At 51.7% G+C, this 21,909-nt stretch overlaps 2 protein-coding genes across 4 annotated transcripts in view; one reads left to right on the top strand and one right to left on the bottom strand.

Moving 5' to 3' along the window:
* The window catches only part of TFIP11 (tuftelin interacting protein 11), a 28,381-nt gene extending 16,826 nt beyond the window's left edge, over positions 1 to 11,555 (top strand). For both annotated transcript variants that reach the window (XM_014542480.1, XM_005869713.2), the window contains exons 2-13: positions 1,370 to 1,587; positions 1,921 to 2,074; positions 2,820 to 2,976; positions 4,479 to 4,606; positions 6,194 to 6,346; positions 7,038 to 7,565; positions 7,659 to 7,765; positions 8,422 to 8,590; positions 8,963 to 9,206; positions 9,558 to 9,700; positions 10,094 to 10,259; positions 11,148 to 11,555. In XM_014542480.1, coding sequence (XP_014397966.1) covers positions 1,379 to 1,587; positions 1,921 to 2,074; positions 2,820 to 2,976; positions 4,479 to 4,606; positions 6,194 to 6,346; positions 7,038 to 7,565; positions 7,659 to 7,765; positions 8,422 to 8,590; positions 8,963 to 9,206; positions 9,558 to 9,700; positions 10,094 to 10,259; positions 11,148 to 11,503 — 2,514 coding nt within the window. In that variant the 5' untranslated portion in view covers positions 1,370 to 1,378 and the 3' untranslated portion in view covers positions 11,504 to 11,555. The remainder of the gene's footprint in view (positions 1 to 1,369; positions 1,588 to 1,920; positions 2,075 to 2,819; positions 2,977 to 4,478; positions 4,607 to 6,193; positions 6,347 to 7,037; positions 7,566 to 7,658; positions 7,766 to 8,421; positions 8,591 to 8,962; positions 9,207 to 9,557; positions 9,701 to 10,093; positions 10,260 to 11,147) is intronic.
* SRRD (SRR1 domain containing) lies at positions 9,816 to 16,233 on the bottom strand. 2 transcript variants are annotated; one of them, XM_014542482.1, is made up of 7 exons: positions 16,146 to 16,233; positions 14,376 to 14,635; positions 14,184 to 14,282; positions 12,648 to 12,802; positions 12,178 to 12,223; positions 11,854 to 12,036; positions 9,816 to 10,307 (listed from the first exon to the last, which is right to left on the bottom strand). In XM_014542482.1, the coding sequence occupies exons 1-7, from the start codon at positions 16,216 to 16,218 to the stop codon at positions 10,230 to 10,232; spliced, it is 894 nt and encodes a 297-aa protein (XP_014397968.1). In that variant the 5' UTR covers positions 16,219 to 16,233; the 3' UTR covers positions 9,816 to 10,229. The 2 variants fall into 2 exon arrangements, with proteins under 2 accessions (XP_014397968.1, XP_005869776.1); XM_005869714.2 differs by lacking the exon at positions 9,816 to 10,307 and adding an exon at positions 11,273 to 11,357.
* Between the last annotated feature and the right edge of the window lie 5,676 nt (positions 16,234 to 21,909).

The raw sequence follows: 21,909 nt of genomic DNA, 5'->3' as shown, positions 1-21,909 counted from the left end.
AAGCGTCCGGCCTGTGCTGAGCCCGAGCCGAGCGCCCTCCCACGCGTGACAACCCTGCGATCGTTACCAGGCCCGGTGCCCACGGCCCTGGGGCTCCGCGGGGCATTTTCCTCTTTTGCACGCGGGTGGGTCGGATGCAGAAGCGCCCAAAGGGAGTCGAAGGAGCAGGGAAAACTACCTAAGAGAGCGGGGCTGGGGGGCGCCGCCTGGGGAGTCCTGGATCCCTGTCGCTGAGGCCGCTGGCGGACAAGGGTCCAGTTACTGCCATGCAGTCCGTGGTCACCGAGTGGCGCCCCTTGCTGGACAGTGCCTGGGAGAGGAGGGATTTGAACGCGAGCGGCCTGGTTTCCCCGTCCTCGTTAGGCTCACTCCTGACTCTAACGATGACAGTGGTAATCATGGGACCCGGGAACAGCTGCTCCCCTTGAGCACTTAGTCGGAGTGAAGTTTTTCAAGTAGCAGCTCCTGGGCTTCGCCTTACAGGCCCCTCCAAGGCGCGGGTGGTGGTTGTTGGCGGTGGTTGAAGAGGCAGCTGAAGCTCATCACCCGCTGCCGGGAGCTGGGTGTTGTATTCCAGTCGGGAGATGCTTGACTGTTACGCTTGTGCTCCCACTCGCAGCTGCCTTCCAGCCCCGCACAAGGTCGGTTCGTGTTTGGGGAGGAGAACGGAGTCTTGGGGTCTCAACAAGTGATGTGCTTCAGAAAGCACATTCTAAAGAAATCGCTTCCTGGGGGCGCCAGGGTCCAGATAGAACTCTCCCAGACGTAAATGTGGAGTAGGGGTGCTGTCTGCACACCTTGAGCAGTCACTAAGAGAATAACGTATTTTTGTGTGAGAGATGTTTTATGACACTGACTAGGACAAGGAAATACATGGTTAGGAATCACAAACTCTTGGGACGAGCCTTTTGTTCCACCTTAGTACCCATTGCTTCCTAAAACACGGTTTGTGTGTGTGTGTGTGTGTGTGTGTGTGTGTGTGTGGTTTTTTTTAAAATATATATTTTTATCGACTTCAGAGAGGAAGGGCGAGGGACAGAGAGATAGAAACATCAGTGATGAGAGAGAATCATTGATTGGCTGCCTCCTGCACGCCCCCCACTGGGGATCGAGTCTGAAACCCGGGCATGTGCCCTTGAGCGGAATTGAACCCGGGACCCTTCAGTCCGCAGGCCTATCCAATGAGCCACACTGGCTAAGGTCTAAAGTACGGCTGTAATGCCTGCTTGCTTAGCTTGTCACGGTGATGGATGGACTTGGGAGTTTGCAGGGAGTTGGGAAGGCAGGCAGGAAGAGGAACTCACTAGGAAGTCTTCCGTTGATGCTCAGAACCGATCACCGACTGCGCCTCTTTCGTCTGTTCCCTCAGTGACTGGCCATGTCGCTGTCCCACTTGTACCGGGACGGGGAAGGCCACATGGACGACGACGACGACGAGAGGGAGAACTTTGAGATCACTGACTGGGATCTGCAGAATGAGTTCAACCCCAACCGGCAGCGGCATTGGCAGACCAAGGAAGAGGCCACCTACGGAGTGTGGGCAGAGCGGGACTCGGATGAAGAGAGGCCCAGCTTCGGAGGCAAACGGTACTGGCTGCCATGGGGCTGCTTCCTTCTGCTTTAGGAGAGGGGCTGGGGTAGAGAGAGGGGGCTTTGGGGGCTACCCCACTAACTGTACTTCTCTCCTGGCCTTGCCGAGTCCCTTAGCTAGGACATCAGCTAGGGAGGCCCGTTTTCCTCTTGAGCTCCAGTGCTGTCCTCCCACTGCGTTAACCACTGTCAGTGTTATTGAGCAGTTATGTGGGGCCTGGTGCTAGCGGCCCAGACCCCAGTGGGTGGAGACAGGCGAGTCAACAGCTCACATATGGAAGTTTGTAACTGATTTAGGATTCCCACACGGGGCATTGTGTCTGCCTGCAGGGCCCGAGACTACTCCGCGCCGGTCAACTTCATCAGCGCAGGCCTCAAGAAAGCGGCGGCGGAGGAGGCGGAGCTGGAAGATTCTGACGATGAAGAGAAGCCTGTTAAGCAGGAAGAATTCCCTAAGGATTTCGGGCCGAAGAAGTTAAAAACGGTAACATCTTTTTTCTTTTCTTTTTAAATATACTTTCATTGATTTCAGGGAGGAAGGGAGTGGGGGAGATAGAAACATTAATGACGAGAGAAAATCATTGATCGACTGCCTCCTGCACGACCCCTACTGGGGATCATGCCTGCAACCCGGGCTTCTCTTTTTTTTTTATTTTTTCAAATAAATTTTATTGATTTTTTACAGAGAGGAAGGGAGAGGGATAGAGAGTTAGAAACATCGATGAGAGAGAAACATCGATCAGCTGCTTCCTGCACATCCCCCACTGGGGATGTGCCGGCAACCGAGATTCATGCCCTTGACCGGAATCGAACCCGGGACCCTTGAGTCCGCAGGCTGACGCTCTATCCGATCCGCTGAGCCAAGCTGGCTAGGGGTTTGTGCTCTTGACCAGAATCGAACCTGGGATCCTTCAGTCTGCAGGCTGACGCTCTATCCACTGAGCCACACCAGCCAGTGCAAAAGAACGGTGACATCTTTATCGAAGGACTGTGACCTTAGTAATACCCTCAGAAGGTCACTGCATTCTAAGCCCCTCCTAGCGGGTGGGGGCCCAGCTGGAGTCCGGTTGCTTCCGGGTTGAAGTGTGCCGTGCAGTCTCTTTCCACATCAGACACACATTCGGTCTGTGTGACCTGCCACGGTGCCTGTGACCACCAGGCCATTTTCCCACCAGTCGAGCTTGCTTGCTTAGATTTTCCATCACCTGGGCTCTGCTGTTGCTTTGCAGGGTGGCAATTTTAAACCCAGCCAGAAAGGCTTTGCAGGAGGAACCAAGTCGTTCATGGATTTTGGCAGCTGGGAGAGACACACGAAAGGGATAGGGCAGAAGCTCCTGCAGAAGATGGGCTACGTCCCTGGGAGGGGCCTCGGCAAGAACGCGCAAGGTACGGGCCTTGCAGGGCCTCTGTGGGAGGGGCCGGGGCCGAGGAGGGGAGAGTGTCTGCCCTGCTCCTCGGAAAGTATCTGAACTCCTCAGCCTGGGCCAGCACAAGACAAACTGTCCCCTACACTGCCTGGTGCTACAGACTCAAATAAGACACTGGTTTCAGCAGGAGGAGGGGGAGGGTCTGAAACAGGCAGCAAGCTCACGGGCTGAAAACCCTTCTTGGCCTCATTTTTTCTAAAAAAAAAGAGGACTTGGTTGCCAATATTTAAAAGTGAGACCCTTGCTCCTGAAATTCTAGACCTGCCTGCAGTGATGGGTTCAGCTGAATCCTAGCTGCCCGGAACCATGCCCCTGGCTGCTCCTGGAGGCAGCCCGCCCCCCCCCCGCCCCCCCAGCCCCATTTGACTTGTTTTCATTGACTTTCCTGGGCCCTGAAAGCTTGAGAGTCAGTGGTCCCTGCTCACAGGCATCTCAGCTCTGCAGAGGCAGCCGTGTGTCCTCCGGGAAATCCGTAAAGCGCTGTGTGTGGCTTTGTAAGAGCAGGAGCCATGTAGCTGCAAGCCGGGCTGAGCAAACCCGCATCCGCTCCCTCCATCCTCCCAGGAGCTCCGCCTCCTGTCCTTCCCCCCACCCGGCCCCAGACACACGCCGGGGACACAGCTCCCCGCACACATCCTTACCTCAGTCCCGGGCCACCAGCCCACGCAGGTGCCTTCCTCCTGCAGACGGCTTCCCTGGGCCTGGAGCCTCTGCCAGGGGCACCACCACCTGGAGTTCGTAGTAGTTTCTGTCATTCATTCATATTCCACTCCCTGAGTGTGACAGTTAAATCCAGGTTATGTGCTGAAAACATTAGCTTATGAGAAATCCACAAAGGGAAGATAGAGATGGTGGCCAGGAAGGAGAGGGGGATGTTCTCATTGAGATTTCAACAGCACTGACTGGAAGTGGGAGGCGGGGAGAGTTTGGGGTGAGGGGAAATCTGTATTGAAATGCTGGGGTCTTGGTTAGAAACTCTGTTATTAGAACATTTCATTCCAAGGCTTACGCACGTTATAAAACAAGCGAAGCACAGTTGGTCTGAATGCCAAGTAGGTGGCTCTCCAATGCAGCTTCACCTGCTTCAGCCGGAATCGCCATACGGTGTCATCTGAGTCCCTGCACTTCCATGCTGAAGGCGTCCGATCGAGCAGAGAATTGTCCCGAGTTCCCAGTTACAAATGAACTGTTCTCCTCTCCTCGCATCCACTAAGAAAAGGATGCGGGTGGAGATGGAGGTCTGTGTGTAGGACCTAAATGCCTCACGCAGCCCTGGTCTGTGGCAGCTCAGGGTCCAGCCATAGGACATGGGCGGGGGTGAGGGACAGAGACAAGCTCTCCTCCCTGGGCCCCATGCTAGTGTGCGTGAGGCCCAAGACGTGTGACATCACGAGTGGCGGATTCAGAGACAAGAACTGTGACCTGAAGCCTCTCCCTTTTCCTTTTCCTGAAACTCGTCAGGTATCATCACGCCAATCGAAGCCAAACAGAGGAAAGGAAAAGGTGCGGTGGGAGCGTACGGCTCTGAGCGGACCACCCAGTCCCTGCAGGACTTCCCTGTGGTGGACTCGGAGGAGGAAGCAGAAGAGGTAACTGGAGTCTGGGGGCGGGGGCGGGCGGGGTCTGTGTCATTTGTGTGTGTTCGTTCATTTGCTGTCAGTCTTCAGGTGGTGATTGCCCAGGTTACAGGCCAGGCTGGAGGGTGGGTGGCCGTGACGAATGGCTTAGAGCCTGGTGGACAGTCACCGGCGGCAGGGTTAGAAAGAGCAGTACCTGCCAAGTGCCAAGGTAGATCAGATGGGCCGGGGGAGGTGGTGGGCTTGACATAAATGGGGTCAGGGCAGACCTCTTAGGAAGAAGACATTTCAGGTAACACCTGGCAGAGGGAGGGCCTCAGCCGCAGGGAGAGAGGAGGCCAGAGGTCAGAGCAGCTCGGAGCCTGACAGTGGAGACCTCGGGAGGCGTGCAGGATGGCAGCACACGGAGCAGGGAGGGAGGGGCGTGCGTGGCGGTGGGAGGCCCACGCCGCACACCTCGAACCCACGTCAGGTGCTAGGGTCTCCTCCCACATGCAGCAGGGGCACCTGTCAGCTGGGCATCGCTTTGCTTCAGCGACAGAAGGAGCCAGCTCTCCTGATGGATAAGTTACTTTTTCCTCCTTTGCATTTATGGGGGAAGCAGGATGCCACAAAGACACACGTCATTATTCTTGTCATTGGCCCTCTCCTTCTACTGAGCCAGGAGGTCTCAGACTTAGACGCTAACAGGTGCCAGGGATGTAGGTGAGCAGGTGTGTGGCGGGGCCTGAGGCAGACAGGCCAGGGCATAGCCCATGTAGAGGGTAGTGTCTGCCCAGCTCTAGGTGACTATTGGAATGTGGGCTCAGTGTTGCCCTATTTTTCTGATTTCCCCAAAGTAGATGTCCAGATTATTATCTTCTTTTTGAGAAAAAAAATTACCACTCTTTTTAAAATACATTTTTATTGATTTCAGGAAGGGAGAGAGAGAGAGATAGAAACATCAATGATGAGAGAGAATCATTGATCAGCTGCCTCCTGCACACCCTACACTGGTATGGAGCCCCCCCACACACCCAGGCATGTGCCCTGACCGGGAATCAAACTGTGACCTCCTGGGTCATAGGTGGATGCTCAACCACTGAGCCACGCCTGCCGGCTACAAGTCTTAAACTAACACCGTGAGAAAAACAAGTGACAAACACAAACCCCACTGCTGTGGGCCGGACTCCACGACCCTCAGACCAAGCTCCCGCCTGTCCTGTACGCCTTCCTCCAGGCTCCACAGACCCTGCTGAGAGGCTTTGCCCGAAGCTGAGGGGCCAGTGGTTTGCCTGCACTTTGTTAGAACCAGGGTCTGTGTACTTAAGAAGTCCCTGATGCTGTTTTCTACGTTTTACGTGAGGCAGACTTAGAACCAGCAGTGCCTGCCATCCTAGACGATCAGGAAATGTCTTTATTTTTGTTTCTCTTTCCAATCAGTGTACCTGCCTTCTGAACCCCACTATTTGTAAGAGGGGGAGCGGGTGTCGAGTATCATTAGGGTTTAGTGTCACACAGGCACAATCCTAGCATGACCTTGTGAAGGTCGAAGGGAGCGGCCCCCACCTGCCGTCAGAAGGGGGCCTTCTGGTGTGACGGACGCACCCTCTCGTTCAGGAGTTTCAGAAGGAGCTGAGCCAGTGGAGGAAGGACCCCAGCGGGAGCAAGAAGAAGCCCAAGTACTCCTACAAGACGGTGGAGGAGCTGAAGGCCAAGGGCAGGACCAGCAAGAAGCTCACGGCTCCCCAGAAGGAGCTTTCGCAGGTCAAGGTACGTGGCCTCGGACTCCGGGCCAGGCTGGGGCGCTGGGAACAAGGACCCTGAGGCCCCTTCCAGGCTCCTGGCCGGGTTTGTTTTTGTTTATCCTGCTTTTCTCGCTGGATAGCAGCCTGTCCCTTCACTATCCTCACACGGTCAGTAAGTTACCTGGTTCCTGCCGTGTGCCCGGCACCCGTGTGTGAGCCGCACACCCGCCTCTGCGGAAGCTCACAGCAGTGAAGGGCCAGACTCCGTGTGGGCGTCTTCACTGCGTGCACAGTCCAGAGACGGCTGTGCTGTGACTGGTCCCCTTACTGCTAGACCTGTAGCTGTCTCCTGGCTTTTAGACAAGCTGGTGTGCACATAAAGCCGTGCCTTTGTTTCATTTTTAAGGATAGATTCTCAGAGTACAATCAGGTAAAGAACAGGCCGGTCTTTAAGGCTCTAAACACCGGGAAGGGTTCAGGTTAGGGTGCAGGACAGCCCTCGGGGCAGAGCAGCATTGAATATGTCCTTTTGAGAACAGATGACATTTTACACACGTCACTTCCCCTCGCAGCTAGGGTGGCACAGGCCCACTGCGCCCACAGCTGTGCTCAATAGCGGGTCTACACCTTTCCCCTCACAGCGTGTCTTCCCGGCCTTGTGTCTGTTTCATAGGCAGCAGCGGCAAGTGCTAACCTGTCCCTCTGCCCTCTCCAAGGTCATAGACATGACGGGCCGGGAGCAGAAGGTCTACTACAGCTACAGCCAGATCAGCCACAAGCACAACATCCCCGACGACGGGCTGCCGCCGCAGTCCCAGCAGCTGCCACTGTCCGGCAAGGAGGCCAAGGCCCCGGGCTTTGCGCTGCCGGAGCTGGAGCACAACCTGCAGCTGCTCATCGACCTCACGGAGCAGGAGATCATCCAGAACGACCGGCAGCTGCAGTACGAGCGGGACATGGTGGTGAACCTCTCGCACGAGCTGGAGAAGATGTCGGAGGTGCTGGACCACGAGGAGCGGGCCATCTCCAACCTCAGCAAAGTCCTGGAGCTGGTGGAGGAGTGCGAGCGGCGCATGCAGCCCGGCTGCAGCCACCCGCTCACCCTGGACGAGTGCGCCCGCATCTTCGAGACCCTGCAGGACAAGTACTACGAGGAGTACCGCATGTCCGACCGCGTGGACCTGGCCGTGGCCATCGTCTACCCGCTCATGAAGGAGTACTTCAAGGAGTGGGACCCCCTCAAAGTGAGTGGTCGGGGAAGTCGGCCCCGACACTGTTGGGGGGGTTGGCAGGGGGAGCTGCCAGAGGCAGCCTCTCAGCTGCTCTCCTCCCCCCAGGACTGCACCTACGGCACCGAGATCATCTCCAAGTGGAAGAGCCTCCTGGAGAACGACCAGCTCCTGTCGCACGGCGGCCAGGACCTCTCGGCAGACGCCTTTCACAGGTCAGCAGGCGGCCGACGGGACAGGCTGCTACCTGCTGTGGGGGGGGGGGGGGGGGAGCGCCAGGCCTTCTGCCCCACGCTGGCACTGCTGGGGATTGCGGTCCTCGTTCATTACTTCACCTGACACTTGTCGAGTGTCTACTGAGGTCATGTGTGTGCCAGGCTTACCCTGGGAGTAAAGCAGCCAGCCTTACAGTTCCTATGGCAACTGGAAAAGGCAGATAGTGGATAAGGAGTGAACACATACACCCAGTGGCAGAGGATAAGGAAGGTGTATGCCTCTGGGGGGAGGTTTGAGGCAGAGGCTCGGGGGGACATTTAATCTGTAACCAAAGGGTGAGAGGTGTCTGCTGTGCAGAGCTCTGGGTGGAAAAGCACACATCTTGCGAGGGGCTGTGTGTGGGGGCCATGAGCCTGTGTGACCCCGCAGCAACCCTGCCAGTAGGTGCTGCCAATAATAATGTCCCGAGGCTGGGCGGGCAGCCAGGAAAGAGGCGGCAGGCGCAGGTGTGGCCAGCGTGGGACCCGGCCTGGCGGTTCTCTGCCAGATGTCCATGCCGCTGCCCTTTCTTACTCTAGAGAAGCGGGTGTGGTGCACCTTGCACACCGTGAACCAGACGATGCCGTTAGCAACCTGCCCTCTGTCTCTCTCACAGGCTGATATGGGAAGTCTGGATGCCTTTTGTTCGAAATATCGTCACCCAGTGGCAACCCCGGAACTGTGAGCCCATGGTGGACTTCCTGGATAGCTGGGTGCACATCATCCCCGTGTGGGTGCTGGACAACATCCTGGACCAGCTCATCTTCCCCAAGCTGCAGAAGGAGGTAGGCCCGGAGCCCGTGAAAGCCCTCATGGGGAGCCAGTGCTGCTAGAGCGCCTGCCGTTAACAGAACTGTCAGCACAGCTGCTGCCCCAGTAACTCCAGCCGTTGTTGTAGCAGCACGTGTCTCCCCACAGCCCCCATTAACAGGGAATTAACTTGGTTTCTTAAAGTGAAAGCTGCCATTTCTGAGCTGTAATACAATTGCTTGGGAATATTTTTATTTGGCCGCCTTAGTACCAAATGTGTCCCACACACACGCAAAGGGCTGGACCTTGGCCAAGAGAGCACCTGGCATCCGCGCCATTAACCCCCAGGGCATCGTTTGATCCCCCACAGGCTGCGTGAACGTCGCTGTTTCCCCCACTCCCTGCAGGTGGAGAACTGGAACCCACTCACGGACACCGTGCCCATCCACTCCTGGATCCACCCGTGGCTCCCCCTCATGCAGGCACGCCTGGAGCCGCTGTACTCCCCCATCCGCAGCAAGCTGTCCAACGCCCTGCAGAAGTGGCATCCCAGCGACTCCTCTGCCAAGCTCATCCTCCAGCCCTGGAAAGACGTCTTCACCCCTGGCTCCTGGGAGGCCTTCATGGTCAAGAACATCGTGCCCAAGCTGGGTAAGGATGTGGGGAAGCATCCAGGCCGGCGGCTTTGGCCTTGGTTTCTCTGGGCGCTTAGTGGTTGTGCTTCTCAGAACAAGGCCTTGGAGCCGCATTAGCACATGGGCTTCTCACCGTAAAAGAGGTGCTGTTCTGTGCACTGAGGCTGAATATAAATGAAGCCAGGGCCCTTAAGGCGGTGGTGACCATGTCAGACTGGTCTAGGCTTCTGGCAACAGGATAGCCATCAGCGTCCTGGAATTGTCATGGGATTTGATTCTGGGTTTGAGAAGAAAATGACCTTTAAAAGCCAACCACACACTAGCCCCTCAGGCGAAGCTTCTCTCAGAGCCTGGCTTTCCCTTGCAGGCATGTGCCTCGGGGAGCTGGTCATCAACCCCCACCAGCAGCACATGGATGCCTTCTACTGGGTCATCGACTGGGAAGGGATGATCTCCATCTCCAGCCTGGTGGGACTCCTGGAAAAGCACTTCTTCCCCAAGTGGCTTCAGGTGCCTTGTTTTGCTTTGCTGGGGGTGGGGGGGAGGCAGGGGAGGTTGGATAGCAGTGCTGTGACTGCATAACAGAAGTGAGCTACATGGCCGGACAGGAACGAGTGAAGCAATACCATGAGCCAGATGCTCTGAGCACTTTATTTGCATTATTTTGGGGTAGGGACTGACATCCCTGTTGTATACACAGGAGGCGGAGGCTCAGTTTACCCGCAAGGCACTGAGCTATCAAGCTGCCTCCCCATCCCACACTCCTGAGGGCCTGGCTTTCAGCCCCATCAGCGGCACCAGCTTGCAGAACCAGGAGTAAAACAGCAAAGGGCCCCTTTAAATGTTTGGCTCCCATTTGTTGCCACTTTGGATGCAAGTTTCTTACTCGTTCGTTTCTGGCAGGTGCTGTGCTCCTGGCTCAGTAACAGCCCCAATTACGAGGAGATCACCAAGTGGTACCTGGGCTGGAAGTCCATGTTCTCAGACCAAGTGCTGGCGCACCCGTCCATCAAGGACAAGTTCAACGAAGCGCTGGACATCATGAACAGGGCAGTGTCCTCGAACGTCGGTGAGTGGGGGCTCTGTGAGGAATGTCCTGGCCCCGGGCTCCGTGTTTCTGCACATGTAAGAGACAGACAGAGTCTTCAGGTCCCTGGGGGCTGACTACAGTGTAACTCACCCTCCACTCCAGCAGACCTGACTCAGCCACCAGCTCTCCTGCGACTGGGAGGGGTGCCTCTCTCTGAATGGAGACAGATTTAAGCAGATTCACACTGGGTCTACCTTCATACCCACTGTGCTGTGTGTCCTTTAAGGTTCATTCGTGCGCCTGCTCAGCCAGCGTTGGGTGTGCTACTTAAGTGTAAGCTCACAGCGTAGAGTCAGGGCACAGTCTGACTCTTAGCTGCTTAACCTCTTAGACCAGCGGTCACCAACCTTTCGGATCGTGGACCGCTGGTGGCAACCGCTAAGACCATATTCTTTACCTGTAAAACAGTAACGTGTAACAGCTACCTTGTAGGTTTTACTAAAAACCTGGAGGGGTTGAGTTACTGGGAGTGGTGTGTCTAGCACTCGGTAGGTGTCTGCTGTGCCAAAAGTGGGCAGTTGACTGTTCATTTAATATCTATTCCCCTATTGCTCAGGCCTATGTTTTCAGGGTTCTGCCGGCTGCCTCTTTGGCAGTGTGGAGTGAAAACTCCCAGGCAAGATGGGAACAGAATCTGGCCACTAGGAATTCGCCAGAAATCTCCAGCCCAATTCTTACGTGAGCACAGCCAGGTGTGCAGGTGCTGGGCCATCTCTTAGTGTTTTGTGTCTGCGGCACAGCTGCTGCTCAGTGAGTAACAGTAGGTTTAGGAGATGGCGCCTGGGGTATATCCAGACTTCAGCCCCATCACAGCCTAGATTCTGTGTGTATCGGACACCTCTCCTCACCCCCTGCCCTGTCTCCCAGGTGCCTACATGCAGCCCGGAGCACGAGAAAACATCGCCTACCTCACCCACACGGAGCGGAGGAAGGACTTCCAGTACGAGGCCATGCAGGAGCGGCGGGAGGCCGAGAACATGGCCCAGAGGGGCATCGGCGTGGCCGCCAGCTCTGTGCCCATGAACTTTAAGGACCTCATTGAGACCAAGGCCGAGGAGCACAACATCGTCTTCATGCCTGTCATCGGGAAGCGACATGAAGGGAAGCAGCTCTACACCTTCGGCCGCATCGTCATCTACATCGACCGGGGAGTGGTGTTCGTCCAGGGCGAGAAGACCTGGGTGCCCACCTCCCTGCAGAGCCTGATCAACATGGCCAAGTAGGCGGAGGCCCGGGGCAGCTGCACACATTTCTGACTAAATCTTTTGAACCATCTTTGAAAGAGTCACTTCTCTATTCAGTAGGTTCTCCCCACCAGCCAGGCCCCCGAGGAAGGCCGTGGAGTGCGATAAGGGATTTGAGGGAGTGCATGAAACTTTACACCAAGTCCTTCCACAGCACATCTCCTCTTCCCTCAAGAGCCAGGCTGAGGGCTTCCTGTTCTCTCCGGAACTGGCCCTGGGAGGACAGAGTCCCCGCAGCCCCCCCCCCGCCCCCAGTCCCAACGGCGCTGCTGCCTCCGCCAGCACTTCCTACATCACAGCCCGTTGGGGCCGGTAGCTGAGGCACCTGCCTGGTTCCTGATGATCTCGAGGTCCTCGCAGTCCCGGTAATCCGGCTCTTCCTGAGATGCCCACGTGTCCGTGGGGAGCTGCTTTAGCTTCTGGACTGGGAACCAGTGCACAGAGGTGTCATTAAACACGTCCGAGTACTGTGCTGTCTGGGGAAATGCCTGCTCCTCCAGTCCTTCTAAAACCTGAGCAGAAAATTCCAAGTCAAGCATGTAACCTCGATAGGCACGGTGAGCCCCCACCAGCCCCGCCTGCACGTGTAAGGGCAGACACCTCAGTGGCGGACTCACACCCGTCCCCATCCCGCCCCTCGGTCAGACAGATACCTTGGCAACATAGGCATAGTTTTTCTGCAGAATCCTTGTCAACAACCTATAAATAAAAAGGTTTTTAAAGCAGGATTAGGCGGTACGAGAGTGGTTTTATCCAGCTGAAGGCATACAGCAAGGCAAGGTGACTTAAATATGGTAAGAATGTAAAAACGGGGTGTAGAGAAGGTATCCCACAGGAAATGTGAAAGTCCCAGTATCTGCACCCACTTCCTCAAGGGAACCGGAGGAGGGCGACGTAGAAACCCAGTGGCCCCTCCCCGTTAAGTCCTGCCAGCCTAAGGGAAGGGAGGGGCTCCTGGCAAAGACTCCTTCGCTTGCTTCACAGCTTGACTCAGGGTGACAGCTTCTCTGGCCCTCCGTCCAGTTTCTTGGTCCTTTTCCAAGGACCAGCCATGGAAATGTGTTCTGCTTGCGGGTCACTCTGAGGACGGGGCCGCCCCGGGGCCTGGCGGATCTCGGCTTACCTTTCCTCCAGGCCTCGGAAGCTGTTCCCGATGATGACCATCTTGGAAAGGGCATCAGCTGACCAGTTGCTCCACAGAAGGTTGTTGTACAGGGCCGTCCCGCAGTGCAGCATGTAAAAGACGGTGGGCTCGCCACGCACACTCCGCTTCCCTTCCTGGGTAAACACGCCCAGATGGAACCACTTCTCACACGTGAGGGAGAGGCCAGGACAGACTAACAAGCTGAGGATCCTCACCACACACACAGAAACGTGGTTACGTGATAGAGGTGTTAGCTAACCTTACTGTGTCGTCATCTTGCAGTATACGTGTGTCACACTGTGCACCTTAAACTTAAAATGCTGTATGTCAGTTATAGCAACACAGCTCAGGAAAGAGAGAGCTGAGAGGAAAGCGAACGGAAGAATGAAGTTAACAATGTGTGTCCCACGAACAGAGCGCTCTGGCTCAACAACAGGGCCTCTTGGGTCCATGAGAGCAGGGGTGTGAGGGTGGCAATACTGACTGTCCCCCAGCAAACTCCTGGCTGCAGCCCTGGGCCTGTCCCCCAGCAAACTCCTGGCTGCAGCCCTGAGCCTGTCCCCCAGCAAACTCCTGGCTGACACTCAAATCCCAGCTCAAGACCCAGGAAGCTCCCTCCATCCCCCAAAGAGAACGGGTCTCCTTCCGATCTCAGTTCCTAGCACGCGGGTCTGCCTGCCTGTCTGACTCTTCATTTACTTGTCTGCAGGCTGCATGCCTTGATGTGGCCGGGGGCTCCCTGAAGACAGGGACTGGCTCCTGTTTGTCACACCTCCCAGAGCTCCTTGCCCAGCAGAGCAGGCACTCAGAAAAGCTGATCTGTATTAAGTGGCCGTGTTTTAGGAGCTTGCCAACATCGGCAAACTAGTCCCTGTTTCAGCTGGGCCTCATTTTCATCGTAAGCAATGAAATGGCAGTTTCTCAAAACAGAGAGGAATCAAATGATTATTTTATAACCCCCAAACAATACAAAACGAAACTCGGAGGTATTCGCCTCGAGTGGGAAATTTCCTTTTTCCAGGCCTCAAGAACTTTCGAACCCCAACAATTTTAGGGGGTGCCGGGGGGACAGAAGCTTCATCCACAGCTCAGCCAGGTGCCGTGGGAATGGCTGACTACAGCTCCAAAGAGGGGAGCCGTTCTGTCCCCTTTTATTGCCTCCCTGGGAATAGGGTCAAGTCCAACCAGAAAACCCACATTTGAGGCACTGAGATTGTGTGTCCTTTTAATATTTCAATAACAGTAAATACCAATCTAGCATAATTCCTGGACACACACCTGTCGAAAATTTTATCAACCTAACGTTCTGGTTCACACCATTTGTGTAATTTACTTTTCTCTGATGGGCACAACAGTCAAAACGTGGGTAACTAGTCACACGCACAGGCACTGGGAAAGCAACAGAGAGGAAGGACTAACGTTGCAAAAAAAAAAAATCGCATCCGCGGGTCAGAGCCTGGGGTCCGCGGGTCAGCAGTTCCCCAGCTCCACGCTCCCCTTTCCGAAGCCACTCACCTCGTTCTCACCGAGGACAGTCACCCCCAGGGTGGTAAGAACTGCAATTTCCAGTTGGCTAAACAGAGGGTCATACACCCAGCAGTGACTTCTGGGAATCTGCAGGAGGGAAGGAGTTATTGCCACCAAATGCCTGTGTGCACGCCGTGAGCAAGACCAAGAGAGGGCTGGTAAAGAGAGTCCAAAATGTACCTGGCACTTTTCCAGGAAGAGAAGCAAGAACGCTAGCTGGCTTCTAGCGATGGCGCAGGTGGCAAAGTTCCCAACGCCGTAGCACACACACTTCCACCCTCCGGTCCCCGGGACCAGGGTCTCTCCCGGGATGGAGCCCGGAGCCACCCCTGAGCCATCTGGTGAGGAGTCTAGGTGCAGGCTTCCAATGGCTTCCGAAAGAGCCCCCACAGGGGCATCCAGTTGTTCCAGATGTTTCTTAAGACATGTGTTGATGGTTTCTGAAAGAGCAGGCCCCCAAGTACAGTCAGAGTGACTCTGTGCACCCCATCAGCCACCAGAGCAGCCCACAGGCCAGGGAGCAAGGAGCAGGGCAGCAGCAGCGTCACCTCCTCAGAGAGGGGGCTGCTGCTCTGCTCCCAGCATCCTGGGACGCGCCACCGTGTCCACCGGAGCTGACAGGCTGGCTGTCCAGGTCCCCGGACCCCCGCAGCCTACCACCTCAGAGAAGGGTTTGCGAAGAAATCGTTTGCATTTACGGCCATGGTTTCTATCTAACATACTAATGTAAACTCATTCTAGTTTAACAGGAGGTCCCTGGTAAATCAGGTTATGCCTTGAAATTCCAACTTTTTTTTATTATAACAAAGAACGAGGAGCAGAGCTCTTAATATCACACTATAAACGGCTGGGAGTAAGAATATTTAACGTGTAAAAAAAGTGTGGTTCGATTCCCAGCCAGGGACATGCTGGGGTTGCAGGCTCGATCCCCAGTAGGGGCTGTACTGGAGGCAGCATATCGAGGATGTTTCGCTCTCATCGATGTTTCTATTTCTCGATCCCTCTCACTTCCTCTCTCTCTAAAGAGCAATAAAAACATATTTTTTAAAAAAGGTAGGCTGGGGCTTCTGGAGTCTAACAAAAAGCTACTCTCTTTAAACCTCATATGGAGGTGGGTGCTCTGGTCTCTCCTTTATGATACTGGTACTGAATTTATTTGCACAAATCTGGATGCAAAACAAAACAACAAGCAACAAGCTAGCCATTCCCACAAGAAGGAAAGGTCGCATGAAAAACTGGCCCTTTCAGTCCTTGCTGTGAAAGAAGTGGGAAAAGCTTTTTGAAAAACCACCAGACAGTGGATATCAAGTTGGTCACTGCCTTTCACTAATTTCCTTTCTGGGAATATAGCCCAAGAACATCAACTGAAACTTGGTAAAAGCTCAAAAGCTCAATGGAGAAAGGTGCTCACTGCAAACTTATAATTAAAAACAAATGAAACAAAGCAAATGCCCCCCAATAAAAATGGTAACTACTGTAAGACTACTACTGTTAAGTCCACTCGATGTATTATTTATGTTCCCACACATAATGTTTAGGAAGAGAGTATAACCGCGGGGGGGCGGGGAAGGGGGGTGTCCACATTGTAATCTCAAGGAAAAAGAGCAGGATAACACCAATTTCAGCAACAATGATCATCACAGCTCACAGTCACTGTCTCCTGTGCAGCAGGCAAGCACCATTCTAAGCACTTGAACAGCCTCACTTAATAGGCAAAATTACACTCCAGGATATGCATTATCATCTCCATTTCACAGATGAAGAAACTTAGGGTCAGAGTTAGTTAGGAGCCAAAAACACGCAGCTGTAAGGCGGAAGTCACAATTAGAACCCACATGTACACCACCCTGAAAGCAAAATGTCATCAAATGAGGGTGGGATTCCTTTCTCTGCCCACATTCAGGCCCCTCCCACCCCCACCCCCCTCAGCCTCGGCGAGGCGGTACTCACCTAGTGCTGAGCTCCAGAAGTCAGAAATGCGCAGGTCTTCCCTGTTGAGAAAAACGGCGAGGTCATCGCCCATTCTCCTCAGGGCGGCCCTGACAGTGACCCCTCCTGTCCATAACCTGGATGTGGGGAGCATGACGGGGCGCCCTCAGACGCAGAGCCCACCCCTGAGTGACAGGAGGAGGAGACACGGTGAACATGGCAGAGCCAGAGCACGTACTGCTGGGGCTCAGAGAGAGCAGCACAGAGGGCTTCCTGGAGGAGGCCCCACACTGGGGATCGAGCCCGCAACCCGGGCATGTGCCCTGACTGGGAATCAAACCCGGGACCCTTCAGTCTGCAGGCTGACACTACCCACTGAGCCAAACCAGCTAGAGCATAAAGAAATTTTCTTTACGTATTAACAATGTGCTTTTACAGAGTAAGCATTAAATAAATGTTTGGGGAAAAAGGAGAAGGCTCAAATAAACAACCTAACTTTACATCTCCAGGAACTAGAAATAGAAGGAAAAGCTAAGCCGAAGTTAGTAAAGGAAGGAAATAACAAAGATTAGAGGAGCGGTTCTCAACCTGTGGGTCACGACCCCTTTGGCGGTCGAACGACCCTTTCACAGGGGTCGCCTAAGACCATCCTGCATATCAGATATTTACATTACGATTCAGAACAGTAGCAACATTGCAGTTATGAAGTAGCAATGAAAATAATTGTATGGTTGGGTCACAACATGAGGAACTGCATTTAAAGGGCCAGAAGGTTGAGAACCACTGGATTAGAGCCTAAGTAAATGAAATACACCCAGAGATATTAAAACACACCACAGAAATACAAAGCATCAAAGAGACTAACTACTACTAACAATTATATGCCAACAAACTGAACCAACTATAAGAAATGAACAAATCTGTAAAGCATACAACCTTCCTAAACTGAATCATGAAAAATTGGAAAACCTGAATAAACTGATCACTCGTAAGGAACTTGAAACAGAAATCAAACACCTGGCAACAAACAAAATTCCAGGATCAGCTGGCTTCGCTGGTGAAGTCTATCGGACATTCAAAGAAGATTGAATACATCTTCTCCTCAAACTTTTTCCCAAAAAACTGAAGAGGGAGTGCTTCCTAACTTATTTTATGAGGCCAGCATTACCCTGATACTAGAACCAGGCAAGGTCAAAACACACACACACACACAATTACAAGCCAATATCTTTAAAGAACATACTGTATATGCAAAAATCCTAAATAAAATAGTAGTAAATCAAGTACAACAAAACATCAAAAGGATCATACACCATTTCCAAGTGGAATTCATTCCAGGGATGCAATGATGGTTCAACATCCAAAAATCAATGAACCTGATACACCACATTAATAAGACATGAAATAAATCATATGACAATCTCTATAGGTGCAGAAAAAACATTTGACAGGCTACAACATGCAATTATGATTGAAAACTCAATAAAAATGGCTATGGAAGGAAAGCATCTTAACATAATATGGCTACATATGACAACCCCCCCCCCCTACCTAGCATCATACTCAATAAAGAAAAACTCAAAGCTTTTCCTCTAAGATAAGGAATAAGGCAAGGATGCCCAGTGTTTTTCAACACAGTACTGAAAGTCTTAGCAATTAGGCAAGAAAAAAAATAAAAATAAAAGACATCCAAATTGGAAAAGAGGAATTAAAACTATCACTATTTGCAGACGACATGATATTTATATATAAAATCCTAAAGACGCCACCAAAAAACTAATAAACGAATTCAGTAAAGTTGCAGGATACAAAAATATGCAAAAATCGTTAGTTTCTATATACTAACAATGACATATCAGAAAGAGAAACGAAGAAAACAATTCCACTTGTAATCGCAACAAAAAGAATAAAGTACCAAGAAATAAACAAAGGTAAAGGACCTGTACACTGAAAACTGTAAGACACTGTGGAAAGAAACTGAAGATGCAGAGAGATGGAAAGGTATTGCATGTTCACAGATTGGAAGAATTAACATTGTTAAAATGTCTATATTACCAAAGGCAATCTACAGACTCAAGCTAATCCCATCAAAATTCCAATGGCATTTTTCACAGAAATAAAATAAATAATCCTTAAATTTGCATGGAGCCACAAAAGAAACCAAAAAGACAAAGCAATCCTGAGAAAAAGATACAAAGCCGAAGGTATCACACTCCCCGATCTGAAACTATACTACAAAGCTAGATAATCAAAACAGTATGGTATTGGCAGAAAAATAAACACATAGACTAATGGAACAGAATTGAGAGCCTAGAAATAAACCCACCCACATATGGGCACTAATTTATCACAAAGGAGCCATGACTATACAATGAAGAAAGTCTTTTCAATAAATGCTGATGATAAAACTGGACAACCATATGCAAAAAAATGAAACAAGGCCACTATCTTACACCATACACAAAAATGAACTCAAAATGAACTAAAGATTTGAGTACAGAACCCAAAAAAGGTAAAATACATAGAAGAAAACATTGACACCAGTTTCTGGACATTGATCTGAGGTCTTTTTTGTGAATTTGACTTCAAAAGCAAAGTAAGTAAAAAAAAAAATTAACAAATGGGACTACATCAAACTAAAAAGCTTCTGCACAACAAAAAACAAACAAAAAAAACCACAAACCCATCCACAAAACAAAAAGGCAGCAACGAATGGGAGAAGATATTTGCAAATTATACTTATTAAGATCCAACATACAGTGGGGCCTTGACTTATGAGTTTAATTCGTTCTGAGACCAAGCTCGTTAAGGAGCTCGTTAACTCAAATTACTCTGTCAACTCAATGCAAAAAATCAGCCGAGAGACAGCTGGTATCTCAAAAAACTCATTAGTCGGGACACTCGTAAGTCAAGGCCCCACTGTATATAAAGACTTCATACAACTTAACAAAAATACAGAGTATCTGAACATTTTCCCAAAGACATACAAATGGCCAACGGGTACGTGAAAAGATGCTCAACATCATTAGTCAAATGCAAATCAAAACCACAATGAGCTACCACCTCACACCTGTTAGAATAAGACAAGAAATAACTAGTGTTAGCAAGGACGTGGAGAAAAGGGAACCCGTGCGAACTGTTGGTGGGAATGTAAACTGGTGCGGTGACAACATGCAACACTACGGAGGTTTCTCAAACAATTAAAAATAGAACTATCACACGATCCAGCAATCCCACTTCTGGGTCTTTATCCAAAGAAAGCAAAAACACTCATTCAAAAAGACATCTGCACCCCCACGCTCACTGCAGCATTACTTACAACAGCTAAAATCTGAAAACAACCTACATACGTGTCCCTTGATGGAAAATGGATCAAGATGTGGCACACAAAAAAAAATGTGGCCATAAAAAAAGAATAAAATCTTGCCATCTGTGACAACGTGGATGCTCTCTGAGGGTGTTATGCTAAGTAAATGAGTCATACAGAGAAAATCATACTGTTTGCTTTCATGTATATGTGGAATCTAAAAAAACAAATACAAAAACCACTGAGCTCATACAGAGAGAACAGACTGGTGGCTGCCAGAGGCAGGAGGAGGGTGGGGTTGGGGTGGGTGTGAAATGGGTGAAGAGGGTGAAAAGGTAAAAACTTCCAGTTACAAAATAAATGTGATGGAGATGTAAGCACAGCATGACTGTAGTTCATACTGCACTGCATACTGGAAAATTGATAAGGGAGATTTTAAAGGTTCTCATCACAAGGAAAAAAGTGTTAAAAACAGTGAGTTGGATTTGAACTGACAAGCCATAAGCCACTGTGCAGGGGGCCCAGAGAACAGACAAAATTGAAAAAACACCTGTCCAGAGACTGCCCTCATGTTCCTCACAAGGCAAAGGGGAGCTCGCACGCACAGGTAAACAGCTTAGTGAGGGGCTCCTCTCCATCAGGGGAGGGAGTGCACTGTACCTGGGGTGCAGGTGGAGGCAGGTGGGGGGGGTGGGGTACTGAAGAAGCTGAGGAGGAGGAACTGCCTTAAGCGTTCTCCAAACCCCTAGGCACACTCATTCCATCCGCTTCCTCAGATCCTAGAAACAGTCACTGCTGCTTTGTAAACAAACCCCTTACCTGAGGATTTACTTTTTAGTGATTTTTTTTTTTTGAGAGAGAGAAGGAGAGAAACAGTGACCAGCTGCCTCCCGTAGACCCAATCTGCAACCTAGCTAGGAGCCTGGCTGGGAACTGAACCCGCGGCCGTTTTGCTGTACGATGACCCACCCTCCCACCAACTCAGCCACCGGCCGGGGCACTGCTGCTGTTTCTCTCAGGCTCCATAGCTGCTCAGCCCACTTCTCTTTAGTGGGAACCTCTGAGTCACCACCGCCTCCTGACCCTAATTCTGGGGGAGGGGAGCAGGTAAAACGAGTCTAATTTCTTTCAGTTGTGATGATCCTGCAGCTGTTATCGAAGGCAATGCTAACGAAAGCTGTTATTTACTGAGCCCGTAAAGGACCACAAACAAAAGAGGCAATAATACAAAAGAACAGAAGCAGGTGATGTTTACGGAGTGTTCCCTCCATTGGGCACTATCCTAAGTGCTACCTGAGGTAGAGAGCAAGGCGTGGGGTGAGGAATGGGGGAAACCAGAACACTGGGGCGCTCTGAGGCCCAGGGTTTGGAGTCACAAAGCCGTGGGGTTGCAATTTGGTTCCACGCATTACCTACGTCTCCGTAAGACCAGCCGCCCCCAGGATCCCGGTGGCTGAGATGTTCAAATTGATAAAATGCTTAACCGAGTGCCCAGCACAAAGCAGCTCAACTACCTGATGATGATCATCATGAAAATCACAATCATGTGCTCGTGTTGCTTCCCAGGCATTAGCAACACCAACAATAACCAACAATAGCCAACAATAATATGAAAATCACAATCATGTGCTCGTGTTGCTTCCCAGGTATTAGCAACACCAACAATAACCAACAATAGCCAACAAATAACCAACAATAGCCAACAATAACCAATAATAGCCAACAATAACCAACAATAGCCAACAATAGCCAACAATAACCAACAATAACCAACAATAACCAACAATAACCACCATCAGCGTAACAGTGACACCACAAACACTGGTGCTGCGTTCACCACGCCGAGTATGGAGGCACCGTTCCAAACGGCTTCCATTTACTAACCCACCGAACCCTCAAAACAAGCCTCTAGACTAGAGTCTCTAGACTCTCAGCGGTTCTCAACCTTCCTAATGCCGCGACCCTTTAATACAGTTCCTCATGTTGTGGGGACCCCCCAACCATAAAATTATTTTCGTTGCTACTTCATAACTGTAATGTTGCTACTGTTATGAATCGTCATGTAAATATCTGATATGCAGGATGTATTTTCATTGTTACAAATTGAACATAATTAAAGCATAGTGATTAATCACAAAAACAATATGTAATTATAGATGTGTTTTCCGATGGTCTTAGGCGACCGCCCCTGTGAAAGGGTCGTTCGACCCCCAAAGGGGTCGCGGCCCACAGGTTGAGAACCGCTGCTCTAGAGGTAACTCTCCACGCCCACCTCCCAGATGAGAAAACGGAGGCACAGACGTGACATAACCGCCCAGGGTGACCCGCGGTGACTGCCATCAGAGCGCTCACTGCGATCCGGCCCGTGAGGAGCTCTGGGCCTCCGTTAAACCCTCACAAACAGCCTCTTCAAGGGCTGCACTTACTCCACTTGACACCTGGCGAGACTGCGGCTCGGCGCGATTCCCACCGGCGCGA

The sequence above is a fragment of the Myotis brandtii genome, unplaced genomic scaffold (assembly GCF_000412655.1).
Source record: "Myotis brandtii unplaced genomic scaffold, ASM41265v1 scaffold303, whole genome shotgun sequence".
Taxonomy (NCBI): domain Eukaryota; kingdom Metazoa; phylum Chordata; class Mammalia; order Chiroptera; family Vespertilionidae; genus Myotis; species Myotis brandtii.
The sequence above is the reverse complement of the archived record's forward strand: the minus strand, read 5'-3'. Positions and strand labels throughout refer to the sequence as shown.

What these genes read in the sequence shown, in the direction of transcription:
- SRRD (XM_014542482.1), bottom strand. Translation starts at nt 16,218, where the DNA reads ATGGGCGATGACCTCGCCGTTTTTCTCAACAGGGAAGACCTGCGCATT. An exon ending in ACTATGCCTATGTTGCCAAG is followed by an intron (nt 12,037 to 12,177) that starts GTATCTGTCTGA and finishes TTTTCTGCTCAG; the next exon opens with GTTTTAGAAGGACTGGAGGA. An exon ending in TCGAGATCATCAGGAACCAG is followed by an intron (nt 10,308 to 11,853) that starts GCAGGTGCCTCA and finishes TTACATGTGCAG; the next exon opens with AAACACGGAGCCCGGGGCCA.